Source organism: Patella vulgata, chromosome 3 (assembly GCF_932274485.2).
Source record: "Patella vulgata chromosome 3, xgPatVulg1.2, whole genome shotgun sequence".
Taxonomy (NCBI): domain Eukaryota; kingdom Metazoa; phylum Mollusca; class Gastropoda; family Patellidae; genus Patella; species Patella vulgata.
This window is the reverse complement of record NC_065881.2, coordinates 43,685,467-43,711,481: the sequence shown is the minus strand read 5'-3', so window position 1 is coordinate 43,711,481 and position 26,015 is coordinate 43,685,467. Positions and strand designations below refer to the sequence as shown.

Sequence of the window (26,015 nt, the reverse complement as noted above, 5' to 3'; positions counted from 1 at the left end):
GAGCAACTTGTCATTATCAAACACAAGGCAAGAGGATCATTGTTGAAATGTTGCTAATATTAAATTGTATTCCTTAAAGGTACTGTGTTATTTAATGTGACCAATTGCTAAAATGCCACTAAAACAATACGTCATAATAACTTAGTTGAATTCAAAAAAGTTCTAAAAGTACAACTTATTATCAAAAATAATAATTAGAGACATACCTAGCAAAACCTACACATACCTGCTGTAAAGTTTTTAGAACTATAATATTAAAAATTAAAAATTATCCCTTTTGCGTAAAGAATATCTAACACTTAAAAACAGATACAGAATTTAACCAACATGACTTCTAATTAAAACTAAAGAGGAACAAAATCGCAAACTATGCACAGTTGAAAGTCTTCACATTATAACCTACAGATTAAAAAGTGCTTACCATAACCCCAGTCAAATTGATGATCTAATAAAAGTTTATAGAAGTCAATAGCAGTAGGCTATCCATCACATATTTTACAGCAGACTGTAGTACATAATATACATTTACCACATACCAGTAACGCAATTATTAAAACATGACCATTTAGTGATTTACCGGTACTAATAACAGTTTTACTAATTACATGTATTTTTAGCTAAACTTGCCTCGGAAAAATATTACAAATGTCAAAATGTTTAAAAGCAAGACTGTAAGGCAAATATGTCAGGAATATTTATTCCAGTTTCCATTTTATGAAATTTTACTTGCAACAATTTTAAAACGTGAATCAAGCCCCAGTATATATAGGAAACTGTATCCTCATTCTAGTAATTCTACAAATGTTTTCATGGATTTAATAGATTTCGTAACAAGACACATGGCAAGGTGTAATCAAAAACGATAAAGAGAGAATTTGTGTTATTTATAATGTCAAAGCTGATTAACATGTTACACCTAACACATTCCTTTACCTATCTATGAGAACGGGTGTTACTAATTACAACTAATTAACACATTAACAACTCATTAATCAGACAACAAAAAACTAATAACTCACATAACTCATCTTAAAGATACTTTCCCAGAAAAGTATTTATCGGGTGGTTATTTCCAATATCAGTATGTCAAATTTGATATATATGGAAAGTATAGACACCCAATCTTAATAGAAAAATAATGGATTACCCGAAAAATGCCCATGGGGCAAGCACTGGGCAAAATTGTCAGGGTATCACTAACTGGCAACCCGACTGTTATCTGCCAGCTTATTGTGTGCCAGCTTAAGTGAGGGAGCGGTTGTTATTTTTTGATCAAATGGTTAGGCGGTTTTGGGAACATTGAGGGGTGTCAACATACAAAAGACTCTGCAATTAAACTGCGGAAAAAGAAGTTGACAGAAATAATTAAGAATTTACTTAGGCCTCAATATGTATGGTAAATGTACAGTAAGTAATCATAAATACATTCTGAAAGATAGGTTGTCAGGCAACGAAACATACGCCCACAGAAGCTAACTCGTCCGAGCAGTCAACAAAAGTTGTCACATATTTTTACTTTTTTCGGTAATGAAACATTTATAATACATTAAAATCTGATTAAGAGTAACAACTCATTAAGTAATTATCAGAAAACCATTAGAATTTGTTTGGTTTTTATAAAGTTTTGCCCCATGCTAACGTTTAGTATAGGAAACTTTTAACATCATGGATTTAGCTGTTCAAGTCCTAAAAATTCATTGAAAATCAATATACTTGTTTGTCTCAAGACCTTACACTCTGTGTATGAATCTGAAGTCAATCGGGTGATAACTTTAGCTTCTAGAGGGTCACAAGGTTTTTAAAAGTGATCAAGGGCCATAACTTTGGCAGTAATTATCGGAAATCGTTGAAAATCAATACGATTCTTCGTCTCATGACCTCAAACACTCTGTATCAATTTAAAGTCAATCGGATATTAACTTTAGTCTCTAGAGCATTTACAAGATTTTTTGAAGTGATCAAGGGCCATAACTCTGGCAGTAATTATCGAAAATCGCTGTAAATGAATAAACTTCTTCGTCTCATGACCTTAAATTTAAACTCAATCGGATATTAACTTTAGCCTCTAGAGCGTCCACAAGATTTTTCAAAGTGATCAAGGGTCATAACTCTGGCAGTAATTATCGGAAATCGCTGAAAATCAATAGGCTTCTTCGTCTAATGACCTTTAACACTGTGTATAAATTTAAAGTCAATCGGATATTAACTTGAGCCTCTAGAGCATTTACAAGATTTTTTGAAGTGATCAAGGGCCATAACTCTGGCAGTAATTATCGAAAATGGCTGAAAATCAATAGGCTTCTTCGTCTCATGACCTTAAACACAGTGTATAAATTTAAAGTCAATCGGACATTAACTTTGGCCTCTAGAGCGTCCACAAGATATTTTGAAGTGATCAAGGGCCATAACTCTGGCAGTAATTATCAGAAATCGCTGAAAATCAATAGGCTTCTTCGTCTCATGACCTTAAACACTGTGTATAAATTTAAAGTCAATCGGATATTAACTTTGGCCTCTAGAGCATCCACAAGATTTTTTGAAGTGATCAAGGGCCATAACTCTGGCAGTAATTATCGGAAATCGCTGAAAATCAATAGGCTTCTTCGTCTCATGACCTTAAACACAGTGTATAAATTTAAAGTCAATCGGATATTAACTATGGCCTCTAGAGCGTCCACAAGATATTTTGAAGTGATCAAGGGCCATAACTCTGGCAGTAATTATCAGAAATCGCTGAAAATCAATAGGCTTCTTCGTCTCATGACCTTAAACACTTTGTATAAATTTAAAGTCAATCGGGTATTGTGGACGCCGGACCGACGGACAGGGGCGACGACAATATACAACCACATTTCAATGTGGGCGTTTAAAAATGAACCCTCCCACAATGAAGCTAAGTTGACAGACATTGCGTCTAACAACAGCTTACTTATAGCTATAGGTATCCCCGGCGAATACAAAGTTTTGAGACGGAATTGAAGCAAATTTTTGATAGATTGTTTATTTTGAATATGTTTTTAGTCCAAATATATCATCAAATCACAAAGTTTGGACGCGGGAATGTATCTTTAAAGGGAACTGGTCCAGAATTTCTTGTATGAGGGACCAATTGAGAAAGGGCACATTTTCATGAATTGAGTGTAAAAAAAGGAAAAAATGTTGTTTGTTTATTCCTCTCAAATCATAACATTTTTTTGAAAAGTGTTTGTCATTCTAAATAGTTTTATTAAAGCGGCATTAGGTAAGATTAGATAAAGAGCTCACAGTTCTTGCTATAATAGTTTAAAAAAGGTAATGAAAAGAGAATTACTTCAGTCTAAGCCTAGATATTCGTGATACAATTAGAGTCTAACCTCGATTGTCATAACTACCGTTGATACGATAATAAACAAAGTCTTGATTATCTATTTTTACTGTAACCGTATGTAATTATATCACAGCCATCCGGTGGCATCGAGAGTTGATTATGGTCTTGGCAAGTTAATTAATGTCTAATTAATAATTTATAACATTTCAGGCCTAAAGAAAGACCTGTGATAGGCAGATTTAGCTCTTGCATAATACCTGTTTAACAGATTTTTAGTAAATATTTGTTATTAAATATAGGACTGACATAAGTCAGAACATGCGTACTGGAAATAGGAAGAATGTGACGTCATTTTTTATAGACTACTTTTAGAAATAATTTACATAAATAAAACCAAAGATATCTGTGTGTATGTATGAATGTTCGCCCATCACACTTCATCGCTGCGCTCCACCTACACATATGTGTATCAAATTAACCAACATGGCCCCATAAATGTTATAGGCCATCGAATTGGGCCCTGGGCAAAGCCAGATTTCTTGCTAGTATCAAATAAAATGTACTCTATCAATAATACTGATATGACACCAAAAAATGAAAGATAAACTTTCTTCAATATCGTTAATTCAAAATAACTAATGAATCAATGCAACCCAAAATATATCCTTGATAACATTTACTTGATACACAGAAATACCCTGTTGTTAAAACAGTCTCTGCACTAAATATAGATAAAATTAAAGATGAAACTGTAATAAAAGTAAGATCTCAGATTACAATACCAGTTGAAATATGTCCTTCACTAAGATAATTTATGATAAAAACACACATTGTAAAATGCAAATTCCATAAAGTGTCATAAGATATATAAATTACCTATTTGACTTTCAAAATGTTGAATATATATTAAACAAAGGTCAGACCTGAATATATTAAATCTTATTACATCAGTAAAAACAAGAACAAGACTTTACAAACACAAAAGTTAAATTAAGAGGCACAATACAATACATGAACCATATATATATATATATATACATTATGGATTATGGTCTAGCTTCCACTACCATCATGGAATCTTGCTTTTGGACACATTTTATGAAATAAAAGACACCACATTATAAAAATATTTAAAGGAGCTAAATCGCTAATATTTGGGACCTCGAAATTGACCCTAATGGGTCGCAACGCATATAATAATGTAATCTGATTGTATATAAACTGATTTACATTCAATTGTTTCCGTTTTGACTCTAATTTCAAATCGGTTATGTCAAGAGAAATACGGCACGAGTCTGAGCAACCGAATGACAATTTCTAGCGTCTGGTTATTCCAGTCTATTGCGCATGCTCTCCAGATGAGATATGGCGTCAACGTTTGCCAGGAGTTGTGGAATATGTCTAGCCTCGTTCTTTCTGGTCACTTGTTACAAATGACGCTGAAACGCACTATGGTACACGATTCGTGTACCAATGGTAAAATGTTTATTTTGTCTTAAAAATTGATATCAGAAGCCTACTGTTTCCCAGTAAGATCACAACATCAAGGTTGATTTGAATTCACAAATAATTCATGTTTTCAATGTGTAAGAATTTGGATGATATTGAGTTAGAGACTTAGCTACTTTAATGCGAAAACAAAAATATCAACTCAGGTCAAAACTAATAACCAAGCCATTCACCAACAACATGACACATTAAAGCTTAAGCTTAATGTATTTCATAAAATAATACATTATATATTCCCCAAAATATAATATATAAGATGACAACAAATATACACGCTCAGGGGCAGAATGTGGTGAAAAATCTTGTGGGTATAAAAAGCATGCAATATCATGCACGGTAATATTCCAGTTGACTATACATTTACACTTACAGTTTGTATCAAGTCTTACTAACATATAAATACTGAAATAGTATTTGAAGTTAATACTATCATCTTTTGTTACAAATCAGATAAAAATTGTGACCTCTAGAAGATCCACAATCTAAAAAACATGACTTTCGGACAATCAAGAGCCATAATCCTGGAAGTTACGATCTGATATGTGCGAATATCAAAAAGAATCAAGATTTTTGGGTTATAATAAACATACATTTCACGTTTCATCAAAATTGGATAAAAATTGTGACCTGTATACTGTCCACAAACAAATTGTGGACAGACGGACAGGACGATAACAATATACGTCCATATGGAAAGTTTTACCACAATGTAACTTTAGCCATAAAATAAAACGTTATTATTCAAAAATTCAATTTCAAAAATTTTATGAAATATGTAAAGAAGCTTAACACGTAAAGTAATACTTGCAATAAAAGCTGTGCTCTTATAACATAACTAAATAAACCAGCGGCTGCCAGGCAGGCTACGCCCACATTTTGCAAGAGAAGGATAGAGAACAAGCTAAAAACTTTAAATGATTTTTTGAACAATATCCGGGACCATAATCCAGAAAGTTATGGTCTGAAATGCTCAAATATGACAAGAAACTGACATTTTTGGAATATAAAGATATCTTTTAAGCTTTATCAAATTCGGATAAAAACTGTGACCTCTAGAGGGCCCATAACCTTTGTATTATGTACTTATACACAATTTGCGTACAAAGAATGGCCATTTTGTCGGGCAGTTTCATTTCGATTTTCCCGAAATTCCAATTCAACCTTCATTCTGGTGGAATGGTGATATATCTAAATGGTTTTTAAAATCGGAAAAAAAATTGTAACTTCTAGAGAATCCACAAGCTAACTGTGATTTTTCAACCAATCAGGGGACATATTCCAAAAAGTTACGTTTGGATATGTGTGATTATCAAAAGGAACCAAGATCTTTATGATAAAAACATATATTATGGAAGATTAGATAAAGAGCTGGTAGTTCTCACTATAATAGTTAAAAACTAGATACTGTAAAGGGAAATTGCTGAAAATTTCAGTCAAATTGATCCACTATGAACCGAGATTTTAGCGATTGAATTTTCGGCCTAGACTCGATAATCATTACTAAAGTCGGTAGGATAAAAAACATCGTCTCGATTATCCATTTCATGATTTAATTATGAATGGAAGTCGAACAGCAAGTCAAAACCTAATCCAATAAACATCGCAGGGTAGCAATGCCATCGAGAGATGATTATGATCTGGATAAGTTAATTAATGTCTAATTAATAATTTAGATAACATTTCAGGCCTAAAGAAAACCCTGCAATAGGCAGATTTAGCTCTTGCATAATGTATGTTTAAAGTTTCATCCAAATCGGATAGAAACTGTGGCATCTAGAGGGCCCACAACCTTGATATACCATATTTGTACACTATTTGCGTACAAAAGGCGGCCATTCTGTCCGTCAGTATTTTCTGATTTTCATGAAATTCAAACTCAACCATCATTAGTGTATAACTGTGATATATTGACCTCTATAGGGACCACAAGCTCAAAACGCGTATAAAAACCCAGCAAGCTTTCCTTTTAAACAAACAACACCAATAACCAGCTGTAGAATGAAATCTTACCTTACTACTGGGTGTAACACAATATAACTTAAAATATAAAGTCATCATATTATACTTGATTTATATAAGAAAACAAATGGAAAATCAAAATTTTACCAACATTTTGTTCTTTATTTTCAAATTGTCTTGTTCTAAAATATATGTGACCGCTTGACCAGTGATGGGATTTCACCTGTATATTCCGGACATGAAAGTAAAGCTACAAGATGCACCAACCAGGAGGTTCTAGCTCACAGAATGTGCTTCTGAAGTTATCTAAATATTGTAATGGATGGATGTCTTCAAGCAAATAATATTCTGGCCATAAATAGTTTTTATGAAGAAGATTTTTGAAAAATACTTGAGCTATATTTTTGTTCAACTGTGAAATCTGATCATTCCAACCCTAACAATTTTCATTTTCTAGCTTTTCGAATATTATCTCCACCTAATGACAAGTCTAAAAGTATGCACTGTAGAAATATCTCTTTTTTTGTTTTCAAAGCAGAACCAGTTTTTGCAAATTCACAAAATCCAATAATGGCTGGGACAGAAAAATAAAAATAGGACATTACGGCCAAAACACCAGTTTATGCCCACAGCAATCCTTTGTTAGTTGTTGAGATAAGGTTGGCATTAGAAAAAGAGAAGAAGAATGAAATAAAATAAAAATGAGTTACAATAGGTTCCCACAAGTTTGGCTGAAACCCTAATAAAAAAAAAACAATGGTGTAGAACTCAGTTTTTCAAATTATGGTAAGGTATAGTTAAACGATGCTGTTATAAACTATTTAATAAATCGACTTAGCTAGACTTGGTACTAGAATATTAATATGCAAGACGCTAAATATTAAAATATTTGAATATACAACAATGAGAGAGGGAGAAATGGGGTTTAACGTCCACTCGACACAAACTAGGTCATTTCAGGACTAACATGGGGTTTAATTTTATTTCAATAATTTGCTTGCGCGTAGGGGTCTTTAGCAGTGGGAGGAAACCAGAGGACCCAGAGAAAACCCACGAGGCTGGACAGGCGACCCTACTCCTTGTCACGTACAACCGGGGATTCGAAACCACGCCAGTTGACTCAATGACAGGCTTTATGATACAGCACGCACATGCTAACCATTCGGCCATCCAACCCCCGGAATATACAACAATAATCAAGCATCAAAATCACAGATGAACATAATTTTAATCATTAGAAACAGGTAAGTTAGTATTTAAAATTGGCATTTAAAACTGTATAGTACTAACAGTAAGTAACACTAAACCTCCATAATTCAACATGGAGAAAACTAAATACTAGCTGATCTAATATTCTAATCTGGTTTTTCGTCAAGAAGAAAATATTAATAGGCACATTTTTCATATATGCAGTTTAATATTAAACCCTGATAAATAAGAACAGAAAATGATTGTTTACCTCTTCAACTTCTCCATCACTTTCCATAACTCGGTTTTTGTGATTTGGTGAACCCGATCTCGCACCAAGGATTGGACTATCTTCAAATCTTTTCCTAAAAATATATAATCGTATTTATATTACCAAATAAATTTAAAATGCCAGATATATAATGTTCCAAAGTGTCCTCTTGCAAAAATATATTTTATTTCTCTCAGGACTACTGTTTCAACAGACATAAATTACTCAAGGGAAACAACTCTTTTATAGTTTACCAATTCATTTTGTTTGCTCTAATAATTTTAAAAGAGGCCCTAGACTAAAGATCAAATAAAATTTGTACTTATCATCCTTGGCATACAATCAGATTAAGTTTGTTGTGTGTAGGATGATAAGTACAAATTTAATCTTATTTTTTCAAACACTAAACTTACGTGTTACTAAGTTTTGCTGGTTTTCCTGTTAGATTTTCTAAACTAGTAATGGCTTGATCTCGTTCTGATTTGACTTGCTGTAACTGTCGTATGGCATTATCTCTCTCTTCTGTAGCTTTAGCCTTTTCCCTTAATACAGCATCTCTATCTTTTAATGCTAATTCAAATCCTAACTGTAAGGCTTGAGATGGTTTGTCATCATCATCTACTTCTGAAAATATACATTATTAAAATACAGATGTGACGTCACCCTTTGATGTTGGCGTACTATTATTTCAAATAATCGTACGGGCAACTTGTCAATGGTACATTATTTATACTAGTGAAATATTGGACTCACGTGACGTATTTCACTGTAAAAGCACATGCGGAGTGTCTGTATTTTAAGTCATTTAAGGGTCTCGAGCTTAAGACATTGTGTAATATATTGTAAAACCACTCGGGCCTACGGCCCTCTTGTTGTTACAATATATTACTTAATGTCTCGCTCTCGACCATTAAACAATACGTAAATAGAGTTAGATCAAAATAAGTATTACCAATGAATATATGTTCAATTATTTACACAACTTTTTTTTTAACTGACAAATGGGATAAAGTGTCAGCTTCTTGCTACCAGATCATTTATTTGTTTGAAGATATTTTTCTCTTTTCCATGTCAACATTCAAATAATATACGATATCTTTTTGTACATGAAAGTAAATCATGTTGCTTTTCTTCAGAAATCTGTCTTACTCCATTTCCCATTTTTAACCTATGCACCTATATTCTACATGTTAATTTCAGGAAATTTTTAAAACAAAGAAGGAAATGTCAAAATAAACTGTCAAAAATAAGGTTTTTTTATGCCATACCTTCATCTCATAAATTATACTACCAGTTCACATGACAGACTTACATCAAATGTAGGATACTAACAATCTTGATAGTATCAATATGTGCCTAACTATTTACAATACAAATCAATATTTAATTACCGATGGAAAATATACTAGAGAAGTTGAAACAATAAACTGACACAAGATTGACAGGGTGTGAAGATTATGAAAAATATAAAAAAGGTTCATCATACTATATTCCCTAATGAATCATCCTCCTCCTACATAAAACTTATAATCCAACTACTATTGATACACCCGGGTCATTAATATTAACCTTAACTATCAACATTATTCTCACTACCTCTCTTATAACAACCATAATAATATACGTTATTAGCAGATCACCACTTATATCCTTGAAGATTGTTTATACTAAAGCTCCTCGATACACCTGATTGATTTGTAAAAGAGAAGGGGAAAATAGAAGACGATAATTTTGTTGTATTTATTATGGAAGAGTATATTCCCCCCCACGGGTTTTAAATCGTATGTAAGGCTGAGTGAGCAAATTGAATAGAAGTAAGTTGTAGTAGTTGTAGTGAACAACTATATCTATCAATTATCACAGTTACATACTGTATTATCCCAAGTAAAATGGTGAGAAAATTCGCTATATCATACGATAATGTTTTAAGATCAGTCCTTTTTGTACATTAGTTCATGATTCATTTTTTGTATTATAAACTATTACAATAAATAAATTGATACTGATAAAAAATATATGATCCCGAAAAACACAACATGAATCAAGCACCACCTATCCTCCTGTGACAGGATACTATTTAACTATTAATATTTTACTACTTTAGAAAGTAATACTACCCTACCAATTTATTGAATCTTAGGACTTGCCAGATTAGCTAATTACATATTTTTTACCAATCACAGCCTAGTTTTCATCAGTTGTTTCTATCATTGTGTTAGTTTAAAGTACTGTAGGTAAAATTTTCTATGTTAAATCTGAAAAAAATGTGTTTAAACTGTCAATTTCCACGCTGGACACCGATTCTGTGGTTACAGCATAATGTAGTAAGGTTTTGCTAGACTTTGGGAAAATGCCTAATACAATGTCTTTACACTAAATATAAGATAGGTTGCCAGGCAACGAAACACACACCCACAGCAGTTAAATCGTCCGAGCGGTCAACAAGGGTTGTCGCATATTTAATCTTTTGTAGGTAATGGGGGGAATTTACAAGACAATTTCATACAGATCAGATTTGAGGGTTCACAAGGTGCTACAAACTGAAACAAGAGTCTTAACTCTGGAAGTAATATACAAAAATTGTTGCAATTCGACAGCCTTTTTCGTTTTACTAATTTAAATAATGCATATAAATTTCATACAGATCGGATGATGACTTTTGTCATTCGATTGTTCACAATGCTCAACAAAGTAAAACAAGGGCCATAACTCTAGAAGCAATTGACGGAAATTGCTGAAATTCAATAGATTTCTTCGCTTCACTAACTGAAATCATGCATATAAATTTCATCCAGTTCAAATGATAACTTTTGTCATTAGAGCATTCACAAGGTTCAACAAAATGAAACAAGGACCATAACTCTAGAAGCATTTAACAGAAATTGCTGAAATTCAATAAACTTATTCGTTTCACTAATTTAAATAATGCATATAAATTTCATACCGATCGGATGATAATTTTTTTTCGTTAGAGCGTTCACAAGGCTCAACAAAGTAAAACAAGGGCCATAACTCTAGACTTAACGGCAATTGCTGAAATTCCATAGGCTTCTTCGTTACACTAATTTAAAGGATGCATATAAATTTCATATAGATCGAATGACCATTTTTGTCGTTAGAGAGTTCACAAGGTGCAATAAAGTGAAACAAGAGCCATAACTCCAGAAGAAATTAACATAAATTATTGAAATTAAATAGGCTTCTTTATCTCAGTAATGTAAACAACATACATCAATTTCAAAACTATCAGATGATAAATGTAGTCTGTATATTGTTCACAAGAAAGTGTGGACAACGGACCGACAATAATATACAACCACATTTCCATGTGGGCATATAAAAATTGACTTCTGAGACATAAGAAGGATCTGCCACTCTTGTCTGTTCTACAATGAATGAAAGACATAATTTTGACTTATTACTGTATAATGATAAATGGAACAACATTTTGAAACCATAGACTCAAATTCATTTAACACTGATCCAAACAATGTGAATGAAAGTCATAATAGATTATATCTATAAATATTAATCTTCTTTTTCAAAGTGTGCAGTGATCCTGAATGGCAGTCAAAATATTTTCAGTTTTTCTATACATTTTATAAAAGCTTGCATCACAATGCCAAAAGTGAGGAACTCTATTGAAATAGAGGAGAATTATAGTGATAGTTGAGCTTGAAATGGTGTTATAACCAGTCCAACTTGTTTTTTTGTATTAACTGTGCCAATAAATGCAGTGTTGTTAACCTGAGAATACAAACAAACACACAAAAAACACACAAACACAATCCATGGACAAATTTTTTACAATTGTAACACATAGCAATTTTGTTTCTGGATGTGCATTACAATTGAATCTGACCAATATTTCTATAAAACTGAAACTGAGTGAGAAAGAGAGTTTAACGTCCACCAACTCCACAATAATCACGTTATTTTGGGAGAAACATATTGCATATTTTAAAATATTTAAATAATTCACTTATGCGCAGGAGTTCTTTAGAGACAGATGAAAACAACAGTATACAATGAAAAACCATGAAAACAAGAATTGGATAGAATCTAAACATAACAGGCCTTACAATCCTAGATAAGTAAAATTCTTGATACATGTAGTTCAGTTCCTCAGTCTTCACCTATTATTTCTATTACCGGTATTTGTACAATGAACAATCATAGTGGCCAAATGGCTTCGTCACAAAAGTGCTAGCAGGATAGAGTATCAACAAATGGAATAAACCGTTTAATGCATAAATTCTCATCAATTTTATCATTCCAAGCAAAGTTTGATTTTCACAATAGAAACAATTCAAAATAGGAATACAATAGATGCACATGGATATGTTTACAGAATTTCTTTATATAGGTTCCTGTGATAAAAATGTCTTCTGAATAGCATTCATGAAAAATGATGTACATGTATGTAATTGTAAGCTTATAAATAAAGAAATACTAAATGGTTCTGGAGATCTTGTACGATGTGTATGTCATTCTTATTCTTACAGAATCAAGACCTCATTATATACTATGATCTATATCAAATACATACCTAATAGGACTTAACCTACAAGTTTTAACTCGAGTTAAATCTGTATTATACCTAACTAACACTAAAAGCCATAGTAAAACAAGTTTAAACAAACATTATCTATATACAGTTGTTAATAATAATATTGATCACCTAGATGTCATGACTTATGACACTCGATGTCTCAGATAAATTAAGAGTTTTTACATTAGCTCAAGGCTAAGGTTATCACAGATTTCTAAGCATATTTCATTCCCCATTAAAATTAACGTCAAAATCTTTTTAAAAAAAGTCCAAAAACCACAAAGGTATACCTTTTTTTATTCAAATTTTTGAATATCAATCATTGAATATAAGTTTCCTACAAATAGTTTATATATTGATATTGATTTTTAGGTTATTTTAAGCAGATTATTCTGAATATGAGGTAGCATAAAGTGTGCTACTATTACTATACATTATAGAAATCAGTATTCAACTGTGTTTCGTAATATCAAAGATTTTGAATTATTCAAGAAACATAATTAGATTTAACACTGTTTCTGCACCTACTGGGATAATGAAGATGGAATTATTCAAGAGATTGAATGCACACTTCAGGGCGTATGACTCTATTTTTTGGAACTTTGAAAGAGACAAAAACGGTTCCAAAAGCACTTGTACACTATATGTAAAGTGATTTATATTCAATTTTTGAAAAAATATTGTATTTCTAATCAATTATGTTTGGTGAAATATGTGAACAGTTCAAATTGAACGGCAGTTGTTAATGCCTGCTTAGTCCATTCTATATGTTTTTTTATTATTTGTCGTTTGGGAATCAGGCTTTAACTAATTACTTCTGTATTGTCTTGTAGGGTAAGTTTTTATTTGTTCATTACAAAATGGCACCTGAAACCATAGAATACACGACTCATGTACTAATTATAAAATGTTAATTGTGTCTTAAATATTGGATATTAGGATCCTATATTTTCACGGCAAGATAACATTATCATTGATTGAAAGTGACCAATATTGAATTATAATTTGTGTTTTCAATTTCGAATATTATGGAAAATATTGATTTAGCTCCTTTAACTTTAATAAGTGTTTTTATAAAGTCTGCTACATTTAATATTTGCTGTACCTTGCCGCGACTAGAATAAAATATTTGATAAATATAAAGCCGGTTGTTTTAACCTGAGTTTAGAAATAAACCTTGCACACATGTGAACAAATAGTTAAATCAATAGGCACATGGATACAAGTAGATAAGCTGCAGATTAACACTTACACCTTACCTTGGCATTCAACTTATCCACCATCACTTATCTCTTCATTAATCATCCACATTTGCTATGAACTATGAACATCCGAATGAACATCAGTCGGCATAGAATGATTTTGTTCTCATATTACCTCTGTAGACATAATAACCATGAAAACCTTAGAAGTTACATGTCGTAAAAAACATTTTGCTCATGGCAAATACTGTCTTTGATCCAGTTAAAGTAAGTTAAATCTCAATACCAAGTAAAGTTGCAAATGTATTGGTAGGTTTGTAACTCGAGATATATATGCCAGGATTGACATGTGTCATACTATGATCTACATGTACTTATTTATAGGGCTGCAACGATACCCCAGGACACAATATGATGCGCATCACGATTCATGCTCCACGATACGATTAATATTGCGATGTAGGAAATAAATTTAATAAATGCTGTTAAATTTTTAAAAGTTTTTATTTTACTTGGCACATAGGTTAACAGCTCAGGAATCCACTCTACTTTCATTCTTTCAATAACAAAGTTCAAATATTTCACTGTGAAAATTTGAAAGGCCTATTTTTATGATTTATTTTAAATGATTTTTGATATTACATATCGTGACCTTGACAAAAACTGCAGGTGGCCTTAATATTTAGATCTAACCTTGCTTAACCAGGCTGATATTTTAATCTTGACGAATAGATATCTATAATAGGCCACTTCACGCGCCAAAAATGCCTTAACACTCGCTAAAAGTAAAAAAGTTATTTTGCTCATGGACTTATTTACCAACTTAAACGATGGAATATTGGTCTATTTTTGTGAAATTATTATTTGGATACAGACATTGATTGCATCGTGCATCACGGATTTATAAAACATTGCGGTTCATCGATGAATAATTAATTGCAGCCCTACTTATTACTGTGATAAAATGTTTAGGCAGAAAATCAATGTGATTCAAGAATATTTACTAACCTCAATGACTCAGGTTGATGGGAATCGTACATATATTTCAGTACAACTTACAAGATATTATCATATTCTTGATTAAATCGCCCTATAACATGTTAGATGAGTCAGAAAAAAGTTCTCAAACCTTGATAACAAGCATAAGTTGACCATATAGTTGTCTAAAACTGTAATGTACATCTATCTATATGACAATTGTGAAGCTTTCATTATACATGTACCCATATGTATACAGGTAGAAGAGAATAAGTAAACATGTATCTTACCTGAGTATAGTAGTAATAGTAGTAAGTAACAAGCCCAACTGACCTAGTTTATAGCTTGTATAATACTGGGGTTAAGATTTGACCTAAGCTGCCCCCACAGGTATATTAGTATGACTTGCAAGGTAATAAAATAAAAGCACTTTATGTTACAGCACAGTCTAGTAATCTAACTAACATAAAATGACAAACCAGTATAGTTGGTGACCTGTCAGACAATCTAAAAGTGTCTAGCAAGTTGATTTGATAATATTGGGAAACCTGTTAAAACCCTCTTAACACTACTGTACTGTCTTTCTACAACTTGAACATCGCATTACTTAACCAAATAATCAATCAATGTCTTTACAATTAGCATCATATAGAAAACATTAAACACATTTCAAGAACATTCAATTCTGAATAATGCACATTTAACTTTGAAATAAAAAAAAATTTCCTGTCATGTTAAGTTTCAATGTTGTATATTGTTGATGCAGATTTTTTTTCTTAAAAAAGCAGCCATGTGACAAAAACAATTTTTGCATTTGAGCTCATCATGACTGTTTTATTCACTAAATATAAATACAAGTTTATGCCTTTATAATACAAAATCTGAATATGGTATGTAATTTGAAATTTGTATACTTTTACTAAGAGTAAGAGACTCAAGAGCTATTTTCAATGTTATGGTAGTAAAATCATGTTAAACTTTTTCTATAAAATTTACTGAGCACCCAATATTACTACAGAGAGATCTAGAAACTTTGGCTCATGTAAACTAATGGTTTAGTAAATAACAAAAATCATTAGTTAAAGAAAAAATGAAATAAAATGGGGTTTAACGTCTTATGCTTCTGCTCCGACTGGGCTAATAAAGATGGAGTTAAAGAACAGCGACATTAGGTAAGACAGTATTAAATTTCAATAATAAATATAGTTTGCATAATAATCACTGATTGAAAATGTATAAAAACTGTCCATTTGGCAAATTGTCATTTCACTATGTAACAATGGTCATTCTGTCCTCTTGTATTTATGTATGAAATAAATGTAAATGATCAGCGTGGGAATAGGTATGATGGGTGTAATGGTTACATGCAGACATACCAATGAACAGTTGAACACCTAATAATACACAATACCTTCTATTGTTATTATATCAATGGCATTACAGACGAATTACATTAGATTACTGGAATTGAACCCTTTGCTTCAAATACTCATGTCTACTAAAAACAGACAGCAACCAAATTAAAACACAAAATTAACTAGAACTGTGATGCAGTGATGACGGGTTTCACTGGTGCCACATTACTCTTGAACTTATGTCACTTCCAGTGCCACGATACACTTGAACTTATGTCACTTCCGGTAGCAATGAAACTGTTAAACAGATTTCCACATAAGCATTGCACACGTGTTATAAAATAGATGCAGAATTAACCAAATCCAACAATATCAATTCCATTTATACATTTGTTACCATGTGTTTCATATGTCAAAAAAGTGATCCTGACCTTACCGCTAAGTTAGATGACTTTCTAATGGAAAATTAAAAAGCAAAAAAAAAATCATAATAAGTGATCCAGACAAAATTGGTTATTTCTCGAAAACGGAAGACGCTAGAAGCAATTTGTGGCCATCTATACGATCGTATTGATCCAATCTATGTCACTTTCCAGAAGGTTTCCATAAATCTTAAATATATATTAATATATAATCCCCTCAGTAGCCCAAGCAAAAAAGTTTTTGTAAGTAAGAAATTAATTTTTATTTAAACCGGAAGTGACATAGTTGGTTCAACACTCTCACTGGGCTCTATAGTAAGCATACAGATTTGGCATAAGTTTACTGCTGTATTGTGTTCACGTCTCGTCCTTTGGCCAAAAATCTGATTGTTAAAAATCAATAGGCTTCTTCGTCTCATGACCTTAAACACTGTGTATAAATTTAAAGTCAATCGGATATTAACTTAAGCCTCTAGAGCGTCCACAATTGCCGACCGACGGACGAATCGACGACAATATACGACCACTTTTCAATGTGGTCGTATAAAAACTATAGCTTCGGTGATTTCGGACATCCTCTAAGTCACACCCACCTTACGCTGTGTGAAACCCTAATAATCCGAACAAAAACAAGTGTTTCACACTGCGTAGCACCCTAATAATATGGTTCACAGAGAAAACTTAATCAGCTAACAGATTAAAATGTTATTTTTTCTTATATGTAAAACAACAAGTTTAACAGACATGTCCTTTTATTAGGGAAGCTGCAGTGACTCAGTGATGTAAGACACTGGCTTGTTAACTAGGAGATCTCCAGTTTCCTCCAGGATTTTCTTATGGATATTCTGGTCCAGGTTTCCCCTTCTCGGAGGTGCAGAAAGGCGGGCCTGGCAAGGACAGTGTCTGGTCATTTAGATGAGACGAAGTACTGAGGTCCCATGTACACATTGATGAGCACGTAAAAGAACCCTTGACAGTTGGAATTCAAAATAGAGTAGGCCGTAGCACCACTGTCCACGCAAAACTTCCCTCACAGCGCATCTTCTTATTTCAGTTTTATAAAGATAAATACAGCACATTATATAAAGTACAAGACATTCTTATCAATAACTATATCCAATACAAGAAATCTATCTCATAGATCAGACCTGATGTTATTGACTGTACAACTACATTGTACACATATACAATCCAATGATTAAATAAATTTGTTCTTCAAGTTGAATAATTCAAATGTACTAATCTCATAGAATATTTACATAATGATGTACATGTACTTATTTAAGTTTACTTTTTACACCAAAGTTAACAATTCTACTAGTCTTGTTTGTCATTTAAATTCTAAAGCTCATCCTTAACTAGTTACGTTGACAGTGCAACTTAAAATCAAACTGTCAGGAATTTATATACATGTACTATTTCAACAAATCAAACTGATAAAACTTTTGACATTGTACCAATTAAAATCCAATATATCCATTAGCTTTTCAACACTTCCAACAATTCAGTGATTCATATTCATATATGATTATGATTGAAAAAGTTCACATCTCTTGTAACTTCTTAACCTCTCTTAAAATTATATTTTCAGGGTGTTTGTTGTAACAATTAATACTTCATCTAAAGTATTTACCTTATTCTTACAAATTAGCATTCCTGTGTGTTATCAGTGAAAATATCTTGACTAAAGTTATCGTGAGAACACAACTTGTTGAATGTCTCTATATAAAGCGAAATGTTTTGAAGGAGTAGCCAGTCACACTAATAACTGAAGTATAAATCCACACAAAGCCTATAATCAACTCTTTAAGCCCCATTAGACACAGTCTCTTATAAAATATATATATTATAAACAATGAACTTTGATCTATAGGTCACACAGGTGTATTTTGGACCAACTTAATTTTAAGCAAAATATTTACCTAATTACTTAAAGGGACAATAACACTCTTGCTGGCTTGAAAGCTCCAGAAAATAAATAATATCTCTATCTAAGTACTAGATGTTTAAGTGTCCTACCTGTTGTGTAAATTATCCATTACATCCTATTTTACTTGTCCAGAGGGTTCGAAAATATTTTTAAATCGAAGTTTCATTTGAAAAGGTTTACGTTAGACGTTTCAAACCATGATGTTGAATATTTCAAAATTTTTAAATAAGGTGTGTTAAGATGAAATTTGTATCATCAATTAATTGAAATATTCTAAAATAGTACAATTTGTTGACCAGAATAAAGATTGGGACATATTATTCAGTTACAACAAGAGTGGTATTGCGCCTTTAAGAACACAATCAATGCTAACTATACCCTGTAACACATTCATTCTCTTTATCTTCAAGCAGTGCAGAAAATAACTGTAGATTTTAAAAAATGTGAGAAAGTTATGATTCATCTTTTCCAGTGAATAATTAAGTAGGAATCATTAAAGACTGACACAGTTAAAGATGAAATACCGGTTCTCTTTTGGTACCGATGCAATTGAGGCTAGAAGGAGTCGCATGCTAGTTTTTTTGATAAAATATGAAATATGAAAATAGAAACAAAGTTTAATCATATTTAATGCATATAAAATATCATCTGCAGGGAGGTGGGCATTGTGAATGTAGATGAAAAAATAGGATTATGCAGAACTTACCAATGTTAGGGACTGTCACAAAATTTCAACAATTGCTTTCAAACGAAAAAACTGCAGATAGATCAAGGAACCCATCATACTGCTACAAGGTCCTCCCTACTAAACAACTATACATTTTTGGAAAGTTTATAACACAAGGAACACAAATGCAGGGAGTTCCAAGCAAAATGTTTGCAATAACTCGATTTAGGGCCAGATGAAATTTGTGATAATTGTCAATTAAGTAAATGCTATATTTACATGTATACTAACAATTGCAAAGAATATGGTATTGGTTAAATTTTGATTTAAACCAAAATGCAGAAAACATAATGGACAAGGGAATATATTGAATTTTGGAAATCCATTAACGGTATAGTTATCTCCCTTTCTGTCAAATGTCTGCAATTGATAACAGTATTTCTGGTGTGTGTTGACTGCTGATGCCGTATGACGCACAAGATCATTAGTGAGCACACAAGACCAATATTTATATCGTTAATGTGGACCCAGGGACCTGCAATTGTTAGATGTGGACCCAGGGCCCCGCAATTGTTAGTGAGAGGGTGATTACCCAGAAATTATGGGTATAAGGCCTAGTTTGACATTGGTTGAGCAATATTGTTATGAAGTAATGGAAACCTGAATATGTCCGTAGTTTTGTAAATCGCATTGATGTAGTAATAAGGATGGGGGATTTGTGCTAAAAAACATATAATAATATTAAATTATTATGGCCTTGATTAATTATTCCCATGTCATTTACGATTTCATAAAAGTAATTTAAGATTTTCACCGGAAGTAATGTCATTCTGGACAAAAACTGTATTTTTAGCCTCCAAAACAAATTTTTTGTTGTAATGAGTTCTATTTTTTATTCGTTTACAATTATGATATTTGATTCCAAAGGATAAATAGTATAAATCAATAAGATCATTTTGATATAAAAAAATTGTTTCTAACACCTTCCGGGGAATCACGTGGCTAAGTGGGTGAGACGCTGGCTCGCTAGCCTGGAGGTCGGGTATTCGATCCCTGCATTGGCCGAGAAAGTTCATCCAGATTTTTCGGCGTGGTTTCCCCTTGTCAGTGATGCAGGACGGAAGGCCCGACAAGGACAGCTGTCTAGTCGTTCGGATGGGACGAAAAACCGAGGTCCTGTGTACATATTGGCGTGCACGTAAAAGATCCCTTGGCAGTTGGAATTCGATATAAGAGTAGGCTGTAGCGCAAAATTTCCCTCATAGCACACTGTATGGCGTATGCCCGTCTTCATTAGCCCAGTTTAAGAGCAGAACAGTAGGATGTTAAACCCCATTTCATTTCTAACACCTTCCGTTTCCGAGAAATAACCAATTTTGTCAACATCACTTTTTCGCATTTTAATTTCAGTTGATGGGTTCTGGCTTTATTAATTATTGCCTGATTTATATAAAAGAAAAGGACATATGTTCCGTGGTGCAAATTCTCAACTTTTTTCTACCAATAAGAAAGTTTTCTGTTGGCACCAGAAGTGATGTAATTCTGTCCAAAACTTCAATTTTGTTTACAAATTTTGTCAGGATCACTTTTTTGACATATGTAACACATGGTAACAAATGTATAAATGGAATTGATATTGCTGGATTTGGTTGCTTCTGAATCCATTTTATAACACTGTACAATGTTTATGTGGAAATCTGTTTAACGGTTTCATTGGTACCGGAAGTGAAATACGTTCAAAGGTAACGTGACACCGGAAGTGACATATGTTCAAGGGTAACGTGACACAAATGAAACCTGTCATTACTGCATCGCAGTTTTAGTTTACCATTTTATATCCGCTGTGACGTTCATCAAACCCATCGAGTTAGGTAAGTTATTCATTTAGATGCAAGTGTTAAAGTAAGTTCCTATGACCAAAATAATTGAAATTACTTCATAAATTATAATTCCATACAACTATGCCATTATTAGCCTTCGCGTATCTTGAACCATTGTCTTGTTGACCTAATTCCAACCGTAATGCAAGGACTACACAGGCCATATACATGTACTAAGATGCAATGAAAATTGAAAATGCACTACTGATTGGAAGTGCTAGCAAGGCAATTTTTTAATGCTGCTGAAATTTTATTTTTGGTTTAATTGTAGGCTGGACATTTACTGACACAAGGAACATCAACATCATACGGAGGCTATAACAACTTTACAGTGAAACATAGGCACAAGGGATAAAAATCAAAAGTCAGTAATCACACATGCCATACAAGTTACATGGCATGTGTGACTACTAGATCAGGGTCGCCACATGGGGGAGATAAGCCTCTGATACGGTCATATTTGATGGTTGCAGGAGACTCTTATTCTATTACCTGTTATTTCCGTTATGCCACCAGGGCTCCACGTAAAACAAAAACACCCGTAATAAGAGGGAGGTAAAAAGACAACAAAGAGAAAGTATTCAGTTGGATTATTTAATTATTAACTAATTAATGTCTTGTTCTTAACGATTAAATTTTATAGAAATTGAAAGAAAGCCAAATTGTTTTACATTCAGCATATTATCAGTTCATGATAATTTAATGCAACAGATAATTCCCATTTTTATACTCCCACACTGAAATGTGGTTGTATATTGTCGTCGCCCCAATCTGTCCGTCCGATTGTCTTTAAATTTATACACTGTGTTTAAGGCCATGAAATGAAGAAGCCTATTGATTTTCAGCGATTTCCGATAATTACTGGCAGAGTTATGGCCCTTGATCACTTCATAAAATCTTGTGGACACTCTAAAGCAGTGATTCTCAACCAGTGTGCAGCGGTACACAGGTGTGCGACGAGATCTTCCTAAGTGTGCCGCTAAATTTTGAACGACACTCTTAGAAAATGCAAAAAACCATGTGATCCCAATTGAGTATTCATTGGTGTATACAGTACTGGTAAATAGCTGTGCTTTTCTTTATTTAGTTTGAGTCTTTCTATGTGTCTATGACTAGTCTGTGTCTACGGTTGTATGCCTTCGGGGGGTCACGGTGGCTAGGTGGGTAAGACGCTGGCTCGCGATCCCTGCATTGGCCAAGAAAGTTCATCAGGATTTTCCGACATGGTTTCCCCTTGTCAGTGGTGCAGAACGGAGGGCCTGACAAGGACAGCTGTCTAGTCCTTCGGATTATACGAAAAACCAAGGTCCCATGTATACATTGGAATGCACATAAAAGTTCTCTTGGCAGTTGGATTCGATATAAGAGTAGGCGATAGTGCCACTGCCCGGGCAAAATTTCCCTCATAGCACAATGTATGGCGTATGCCCATCTTCATTAGCCCAGTATAGGAGCAGAACAGTAGTAGGACGTTAAACCCCATTTCATTTCATTTGTATGCCTTCTAGATGACTTTATTTTACAAAATTCAACTATTTTTCATATATATTAAGCCAGGTTTGCCGCTATCTTTTTCATGTGTTCCAAGGTGTGCCATTGGCAAAAAAAAGTTGAGAATCACTGCTCTAAACGCTAAAGTTAATATCCGATTGACTTTAAATTTTTACACAGTATTCAATGTCATGTGACGAAGAAGCCTATTGATATTCGACGATTTCCGATAATTACTGCTAGAGTTATGGCCCTTGATCACTTCAAAATATCTTGTTACTCTTAATCAGATTTTAGTGTATTATAAATGTTTCATTTCCGAAAAAAGTAAAAATATGTAATCTTGTTGCATTTGACTGCCTGGACAATTAAGCTGCTGTGGGCGTATGTTTCATTGTCGGACAACCTATCTTTTACTAAGAGAAAATATATTTTGATATATCATATATTCTTTATTTAGAGAATATTAAATGTTCACGTTTCATTTAATAAGACATCTTCGCCTTAAACATACATTATGCAAGAGCTAAATCTGATTATTTCAAGTCTTTATTTAGGCTTCAGATGTCATAGAAATTATAAATTAGATCCTTATTTACACAACAAGCACAAAATCAACTCTGTAGACCCACGGATGGCTTGGATTCAGCTTGGATTTAAACGGGATTTCGTTAACTGATTTAATTTTAAATGGCGTCGTGAGCAGATATTAACTCCCGGATCGAGGCTAAATGATAGAGTGTACGAAGCAAGGCCGCTGTTGAGCGATGCCTTAACAAATGACATCTAAACTATTTAAAGTGCAATAAACTAAAATCAGATGATGACAAATTATACAATTCCTGGAGACCGTGTGATGACTAATACAGACAGACAGGTCTTCTGTCTTAATAATATCAAAAAAAATATTTTAGGCACGACGCCACTGGTGTATACCTATAGATTTATCATAATTGTATTATAATATTATGTCCTATATTCAATTGATTTAATGCATCCCCAAAATACAAGTAAGAATGAAAATTTACCCTCTCACTCATTTTGTCCAATTGTTATAAAAATCCAAAAAGGTAAAACACAAATTCGGATATGATGACTGCAGACAAACGACAGCAGAGATTATGTAGGTGGAGTTAATGCCTGTCAATCAAACGATCGGCCATACTAAGAATCGGTGAAGATGGAATTCAATCCCATTTCTAGTGATAACTATGTTCAGAATAAAGTAATTTGCCTGAAATTTTCAATATATTCTTCTTTCATCAACTATTTTTGAACTGTTACAGCAAGAATGGCTAACTCCTTATAAAAATCTCCCATAATGTATCTTTAATTCTTTTTTTTCTTTGAATTTTCTTTATCTTCCTTCTCCCTTTGCTCTTTTTGTTGATTATTTCAGGCGAAATTACGAGATGAGGTGAAGTCAATCAATGTTTATTTGGAATAGATGGTGTTGTTTTTACTGGCGTTAAATGAAACAGGCTATTTAATTCTTTGTTACAGGCAGAAGACCAAGAAAATTCAGATATTGAACTATTCAGTGCAGCTGTTCATTCGAAGTATCATACAAATTATTCACAGTATGAGAAGAATTATCAGCATGAGACGAATTATTCACAGTATCAAAAGAATTATTCAGCGGCAGTGAAATTTCAGCAAGGACAGTGTTTTCGTCAAAAGCTGACAGATATGAATTACTTGCACTCTCAGAAAGAAAGCTTGGTGGAAAAAGTGGAATTATGTCTGCATGCATGGAATCGTCTTCAAAATTTACAGTGCATGTAACTATAACAGACTCGGTGTTGGAACGCTGATTGTTTCTAAAGGAGAATTAATGGTACATGTACGTGCAGATGATGGCACACAAGACGGCGATGGTAGAATGCAAGGTGCCGATGGAGGCACACAAGAAGCTGGGGGTGGCACAAAAGTTGCCGATGATGACACATAAGACGCCAATGATGGCACATAAGACGCCGACGACTCGTAGCACGGCACTGACATTGAATAGCTATATTATCGGTACTGTTGCAATAGCAGGACCAAAGTCAGTTAATTCCTTCAATAAGAAGTGGTGTCGGGGGGTATCGATCCAGTAAGCATACATTGCCTCGTGTACAACACACACCAATACTTATAGATGACTGGAGCAATAGTTTAGAAGGGATTTCAGAAGATTTCACGGTGCTGGATTAACCATAAGGCACGTGCCTTAGGGCCAGCCAAAAATCCAAGCCACAAAAAGTAAAACTTTTTTGATAATTATCAGGTGGTGACAAAAATGCTTGCCTTTATTTTTATTATGTAAATTATTTGCACCCTTCCTTATCTACGCGTTGTCCTTAAAAGCTTTCCATACTCTGGCAAAGGGTTGATATGATGTTTCGTCCCTTTATACACGTGAGGTTTGTTTACATTTGTTGTGGGAAAGAATCTCGTAAGTAATTTCATATTTGTTTGGAATAAATTTTCTGTTGCTAAATTTAACTTAATTCTTTTTGTCAATGAACCCAACATATCTGAATTTTCAGGCCACCTATCAAAATGTGCCTTAGAGCCAGCAGAGTCATAATCCGGCACTGGATTTCACATTTGTTTTATTGCATGAGGGAGTTGTAGAAAGTCTCAAATCGGGTCACAATCTTTAAAATCACCGCATTGGTGTAACACGCTACCCCAGTAGTTGAAGGAGAGGTTTTTTATTAGGTGCGGAAAACGATTCGCGCTGTTATTGACCTTACCGCATATTCATCCATTTGGCATCACTAATGGGATCGAGGCCTATATAGATAATTAAAAATAGGCCCAGTATTGCCTTCAATTATGAACACGCTCAAAAAGTCCCATACGCCCCCATCTCTTATTTTGTTTTACAAATAATTCCGGAATCAATAAAATGGTATCAGTAGGATATAAATTGTGACTACTGGACAATTGTAATGATTGTACTGGCATCAGTTCATTTGTATAGACAAAAATCAAGTTGGTCAAACAAATAAAAATTGAGTTATTCTAATAGGTATTTGTATTGCAATGTCACACTCAGTCTACTGTCTGTAATTGGCCAAGTTAGCCCTACATCATAACCTGAGACCCCCAGCAAACGTTCTTTTTCAGTGCCGCATCATATAATACGGTTCATCACCATTGCCGAGGATTTATATTAATATACCAAGTCAATAATGTTTATACCAGCTCTGGGTGGCGTTTGCGAAATCTCCCCCACCAATCTTTTCCGAGTATGCCGTCTTTCAGCGGGGTTGTGATTTCCGATCTTTGCATAAGGTTGTGGCCCTGGCAATGA

General features: G+C 33.4%; 1 protein-coding gene across 10 annotated transcripts in view; it reads right to left on the bottom strand.

Moving 5' to 3' along the window:
* The window catches only part of LOC126816806 (tight junction protein ZO-1), a 94,285-nt gene that overhangs the window by 63,581 nt on the left and 4,689 nt on the right, over positions 1-26,015 (bottom strand). For 9 of the 10 annotated variants that reach the window (XM_050543528.2, XM_050543533.2, XM_050543534.2 and 6 more), the window contains exons 2-4: positions 8,648-8,858; positions 8,235-8,328; positions 6,827-6,853 (exon numbers count right to left, since the gene is read on the bottom strand). In XM_050543528.2, coding sequence (XP_050399485.2) covers positions 6,827-6,853; positions 8,235-8,328; positions 8,648-8,858 — 332 coding nt within the window. The remainder of the gene's footprint in view (positions 1-6,826; positions 6,854-8,234; positions 8,329-8,647; positions 8,859-26,015) is intronic. The other variant, XM_050543530.2, reaches the window with a different exon arrangement.